This window comes from Aquila chrysaetos, chromosome 15 (genome assembly GCF_900496995.4).
Source record: "Aquila chrysaetos chrysaetos chromosome 15, bAquChr1.4, whole genome shotgun sequence".
Lineage (NCBI taxonomy): Eukaryota > Metazoa > Chordata > Aves > Accipitriformes > Accipitridae > Aquila > Aquila chrysaetos.
Genome location: NC_044018.1, coordinates 1,495,854 through 1,501,853, shown reverse-complemented (window position 1 = coordinate 1,501,853; position 6,000 = coordinate 1,495,854). Strand labels below are relative to the sequence as shown.

At 63.0% G+C, this 6,000-nt stretch overlaps 1 protein-coding gene across 1 annotated transcript in view; it reads left to right on the top strand.

The window, feature by feature from the left end:
- The first annotated feature begins 272 nt into the window (after positions 1-272).
- Positions 273-6,000, top strand: part of PTK2B (protein tyrosine kinase 2 beta) — a 30,125-nt gene continuing 24,397 nt past the window's right edge. The window contains 1 exon segment of the mRNA XM_030037814.1: positions 273-316. Within this exon segment, the coding sequence (XP_029893674.1) occupies positions 280-316 (37 nt within the window). The 5' untranslated portion in view covers positions 273-279.

Here is a 6,000-nt window from a genome sequence, read left to right as displayed (position 1 = left end):
GTCCTCCTCCATCACCCCAACCCTCCGGCCCTGGCCCTGCTCCCTGGCAAAAGTAAGTTGGTGCCTTTCTCCCTCGAGCACCCCAGCGCTGGGATGCTCCAAGCCGTTTCCGAAGCACTGCTCCCTAGTGATGGGAGAGGTGCTATTAATAAATCCCGTCAGATTTTATCGCTTTTCTCTGTGCCAATGAAGAGGGTGGCTTGGGGAAGGGGGGAGGCGGGGGGAAACCTATTTCTCTTGAGCGTTTCGTAGCTACGAGCTCACCCTCGGTGCAGGAGCATGGGATGGCTCAGCAGGCTGTTCAACCAGCTTTCCTGTAAGTCACGGGGCTGAATCCGCTGGGGGCTCGGGGAGGGGGCTGTTGGGTTAATTTTTGGCAGGGATTAGCAGGGGGAAAGGGTTGCCCTGCTCCCTGGGGGCTGTGCTGGCCAGGGCATGGGAGCAGCATGCCAGGGTCTTTCCCAAACTTGTGTGGAGCCCAGGCACCTCCCTGGGAGTACGTGGGCGAGATGGGACCGGGGCGAGGGTATGGAGAGGGAAGGGGGTGCGGAGGGAAGGGGTGTGCAGGGCTGATGCACATCCCCGGCTCCATGGAGCCGCGGCAGCGAGCAGAGGGGTCTCTCTCCCCCCACTCCGGCTGCCCCCGCTGCCCAGCGTGCTTCCCCCTGCTCCTTGCTGGGAGGTGCCAGCCCACCCGAGGCGTCTGGAGGTAGCTTCATCCCTTTGAAGGTATTTAGGCGTTTAAATAGCTTGGCTGGCTTCGGGCAGGAGAGTGGGCGCAGGCTGTCAGCGCTGCTCTCTGTGCGTGGGAGAGCTGCCGCGGGAGCTCCGGGCACTGCTGGCGGCTGGGCTGGGTATAGGGTGATGGTGGTTGACCCGTGTCCATCCGAATCTCTCGTGGTCCCTGAGAGGGTCTTGCTCATGCCCAGAAGCTTTTTGGTCTCTGTGCCTCTTTCCCCGCACCTCTCAGGGTGCAAGAAGGTCCTGCTGTCCCTCTGTGCCCAGCTGCCGGAGCGTGCTGCGAGGATGCTCCGACTGTCTTCCAGTGGCTGTAGCAGGAAGGGGCTGTGTCCAGGTTGTGCCTGGTGTAGCACCAGTCGCTCCCAGGCATCACACATTGCAGGGGGGCGTAATCTGGGGGCAGCAGGGGAGGAGAGGGAGCTGAGCGGAGGAGGAAGGGATGGGAAGGAGTCAGGGTGAGACCTGTCTCTGAACACCTCCTCCAAGGCAGGGGATGCCCACGCAGGGAGGGACCCCCCGTGCCAGTGATGGGGCCGAGTGATGGGATGCAGCCATTGATGGGATGACACGGCAGGGACCTGCCGAGCAGCGGGTGGGAGGGATCCATGGCGGGGCTGCAGCTCCCTGGGACCCTGCAAGCTTCTGCCCGGGGTTTGGGCAACTGCCCAGCCAGTTTTGCCTTGCTGTTTCCCCATTCCTGCTCAGCAGGAATGCCACCCCCACCAACCCCCAGGATCGCAGCTGCCCCACTGCATGCCATGGGGTGGGGGGCATGGGGTGCACCCCATTTCTTCCCTCCTCCTCCAGCTCTCCCTTGGTGTCCCCAGCGCCGCCCAAACCATTTTGGCAGAGCCCTGGGGTCGGGGTCAGGTCTTCTGGGGGCCTGGGTGGCCGGCCTCAGTGTCCATCCATGGAGGGGGTCCTCAGAGGAGCCTTAAAGCAGGTGTTAAAGGGGGCCCTGGTGCACCCCAGAAGTAGGGAGGTGCTGCGGCCCCGGGGGTGTGGCGGTGCCGGACGGCCGTCCCGTGACCACGAACGTCGGCCCCGGCAGCTCTCGCACCGTCCTCCTTCCTGCCTTGGGTTCTTCCGCGGTGCTGGGGCGTCCCCCGGACTCGTGGTTTTGGGGGGGGAAACCCCTGCAGCGGGGGCTCACCGTGGGCAGCGTGCCATCTCTTCCAAGGTACGAGCGGAACCGAGCCTTGAACGCCGGCTGCCTCAGGCTCCCTGCCCAAATTCCCGACGGATCCCAAAACCTGCCCCAACCCGCCCGCAGGACTGAGGTGGGGAAGGCTGGGGTGGGCAGGTGAGGGGTCCTGGGCCTTCCTCGCCTCTCGCCTCCTCTTCCTCCCCGGCGTCGGCAGCTCCGGTGAGCCCTTTCCGGAAGCGGGCGGTTGGGGAGGAGCGGTTTCGCCACCGGTACCGACTCACCCGCTGGGCCAACCCTCCCCGCCGGCGACGCCATCGCCTGTCCCCGCCGCCGCCGGGGCGAGGAGCCAGGGGGAACGAAGGCGGCTCCCGTGCCCTCCGCCAAGGTGAGAGCCTCTGCCAGCTCTCGGCGGGGCGGGGGGGCACGACACGCTTGGGTGCCAGGAGGGGACGGGGTGGGGAGAGCCGAGGGAGGACAGGCAATGGGAGCCTGGGTGGGCGCAGGAGAGGGGCACCCCTGACCCCGTGGTGGGGGTCCCCCAACGCGGCCGGCCACCCGCAGTGGACGGGCAGGGTTTCCTTAGCCCTCCCCGCAGCGGTGCCAGGGCGCTGGGGAGTTTTGGGGGTACGAGGGTAGGGTTGCAACGCTCCCCCCCCCGACGCTCCCCACCCTGCAGCCAGCGTTCGGGAGGTTCCCGGGCTCTGCTATCTCCTGCCGGCGACAATGTTTGCCCAACGGCGGGGCGGTTCCTGCCGGAAAACATGCCTGCCTGCTTGCCTGCGCTCACCGGCACGGCACGGCGCCCGTTGAGGACACGGGGGAGGAAAGCCGGAGATGGGAGCGTTGCAGTCCAGGGGGCTGATGCAACAGCCCCGTGCGCTTTCCGCTGGGGTTCGATGCAGCTGGGGATGCATGATCCCAACGGAGGATTCCCCCAGGACACGCTGCTCCTCCTAACCCAGCCCTGGTCAGGTAAATCTGCCCCACATCCCACGGCTGGAAAAGGCGGCCCCACCGCTGGGTCCCGTGGGACAGGGACATCCAGGGGGATGTCTGACCACTTGGCCAGGGATCTGGAAGGACTTGGGGGTCTTGGAGGTGGCACATGGGGCTGGGACTGTCCCAAGGAGGTGGCGGGGAGCTGGTGACAAGCAGCAGCCTGGGGAAGGCTGGGTGCGCATCCCATGCTGGCAGCGGGACCACGCTGGACGAGGCACTGGGATTAGGGCAGGGAGGTGGGGAGAGGTCAGCGCTGGTGGCCGGGCCTGATGTGGTGTGGGAGCTTCATGGGCAAGGTGATGCTGCAAGGGTCCTCCACCCCCGTCTTGGCCCAAAACTGCACCCAGCACAGGGCTATTTCCAGGACGAGGTGGCCATCGGGGCCCCAAGGTCCGTCAGGGAGGGGACAGGCAGCTGCAGTGTCCCACTGCATCCATCTCGTACCCCTCCTTGCTGCCTTCGTGCTGGAGGAAGCCCTGGGGAAGGGGTGACAGCAGGGCTTTTTGGGGCACAGGAACACCCCAGGAACGGTCCCATTCTCACCGGTCGCTCCCGCAGGCGGAATCGCCTCCGAGCGCTCCACTGGCATCAGCCACATGGTAAAGGTAGGGAGGATGCTGCGAGTTCACTTCTGCTGGCTGTGGGTGAAAGGTCCTCGTAGCAGGAGCCAAAACCCGGTGTCCGTGAGCTTCCCGGCACCTGGCAGGGAAGGGCAGCATCGGGATACAGGTCATCCTTCGGGCTCAGGTCCGCAGCCCTGATTTACAGCTCTCAGCCTTGCCTGCAAGGGCATAGGTGAGGGTCGGAGCGAGAAGAGCTGCAAGGGAGCAGGCTGCATGTGTCTGGAGAGCCCCGGGCAGGGGCTGCCCGCTCCATGGTGTCTGCAGAGGACGGGCAGGGATGCACACACAGTGCGTGGTGGTGTGTGTGCACGGGAAACACAGCCTCACCTTTGCCAGCAATGCTTTGCACGCGCTAGTGAGACACACACATGCGTGTGCAAGGGCACGCACAGGTTTGGCGTGCAGGGGCACAAGTGCCACTGTCACCAAGCTCTGCGTTTCCATGCCTTTGCGCTCAGCTATTATTAATATTCAGCATAAAGGCTCTTCCAGGTGCTGGGGGCTGGGAAAGCAGTGTCTGAATCATTTTGCTTTTTCCCTGGCAGAGTTATTACTCATGAGGGGTAGACGGAGCTGAGAACCTTTCATGCAAAGCCTTGCTCGTGTTTCAAATTGCAGTGGTGGCAGACCCCATGTGATACGCACGTCTCCTCCAGCGAGGCATCCTGGCATGCAGGAGGGGTAAAACCCAGGATGCCCGGCACAAAAATCCCAGGGAGATCTTTCCCCGGGGCACCATGAGCGTAAAATTAGGTTTTTCCTTCTGAAAATCCTCCTGAGGGGTGGCAATCCCTCTGGCTTGGCTGTGTTTTCCCCTGGGATGAGGCTGGCCGGCTGGCCCACAGCTCCCGTGGGGCAGGGAGAGACAGTGCTGGTGGCCACGGTGGCATCGCAGTGAGGCCACCCAGCTCTGTTTGGGGAAGTGGCATCAAAAAGGGAACAGGAACATGACGCGTTGGAGATGCGGCTCCCGTCAGCCCCTGGGGAAACCTCGCAGGACTTGGGCTTTTTGTTTTGGGGCGGTTTGCTATGTTTCGTGTTAAAAAATGGCTAAAAAAGTAGTTTCAGCAGAACTCTGGTTCCCACAGGGGAAAACCCAGCAGCCACGTCCTGGGAGGGGGGAGGCTTCTCCCTGGCTGTAACTACCAGTAAGGTAAGTTAGCTAGTGCACTGGGCTGAACTGGGGTGGCCCCACTGTGCAGAAAGGTGCCACGCAGGGAAGGAAGTGCTGCAGATTCTGGGGCAGGCAGCGTCGATGTGAGCGGCCACTCCGTACACCCCGGAGACCACGGCTTGTCTGAGCAAAGAGCCACTTGAAGGCACGAGCAGGGCTCCCGTTGGGAAAAAAGCCCAGACATTTTTAGGGTGTGAGTTATTTCATCCCAGGGAGAACTTGAAAACAGTGGCCTAGAAGTGTCCGCTTTGCTCTTGAGACTGAAAAGTTGCACAGTGATGCCCTGCCCCGGGGAGGTGATTTCCGCGGAGGTTTTCAGCATCTTGGCCCCGTTAATTGATGCAGGAGAGCTCTGCCTGTCCCCTGCCCTCATCCCTGCCTGGCAGGGAGTCCTGGTACCTGCCCTGCTTGGCTCCCAGCTCTGCCCACCCAGCCTCAGCCCGATGCAACTACTCGTGCAGATTTGATAGACTTCCATCTCAGCAGGAGCGGTGCCACGGGCAACCTGACCTTGGTCTTGTGTCCTAAGCTGGCTCTAGCAAGTATCGCCTGGGGTGCTCTGCCTCTGAGCCTTGTGCAAGCTGCTGCACACCCCGCACACCGCCGTGTCGCACACCTTGCCGTATTGCCCACCCGACCACGCTGCACGCTGTGCCGTGTTGCACGCTGTGCCGTGTTGCACGCTGTGCCACGCCGCACACCCCTCTGCCCCTGCATGAAGGAAATAATCTCTTCCCTTCCCAGGGCCCCCGAGCTGGAGGCTTTTCCTTCCCTCGTCCCAGCCGGGTGCGGCTGTTGCAGGGTTAGAGCAGGGCAAGGCTGGGTGCCAGGCGGGGGGGGGGGGCAGGCTGCAGGGCTGGGGGGCTGCCTGGGGCTCCCCTCCCTGCCCTGAGCCACAGCAGGGCAGAGGAGGAAGAAGAGGAGGAGGAGGAAGGGGGATTGCCTTCACCTCCCTCTGCCACTACAGCCAGAGGCAAAATACCTGCCTGTGTTGCCAGGATCTGGCCTGTCCCCGTGGGGCCCAGCAAACGGGGAATTTCCACCTGGCAGAAACCGGGGCATTTTACTGCCTGGTTTTATCTCCAAAGGTTGAAGCACGGAGGGATTTCAGACGGGGAAATCCCCCCCACATCTCCAAACCCTTCCCCTTGCAGAGACAGCATGGGATGTTCAACCGGCTCTGCTCCATAGGTGAGAGCATCGCTGCCCCAGCCCTCTGCAGAGACGGGGTGAAATGAAGCTGCCTTTCTCCCTGCTAGGACCTGCACTCCCAGCCCCAAATCAAAAGAAAACCTCGAGGTCAAAAAACTAGGGAC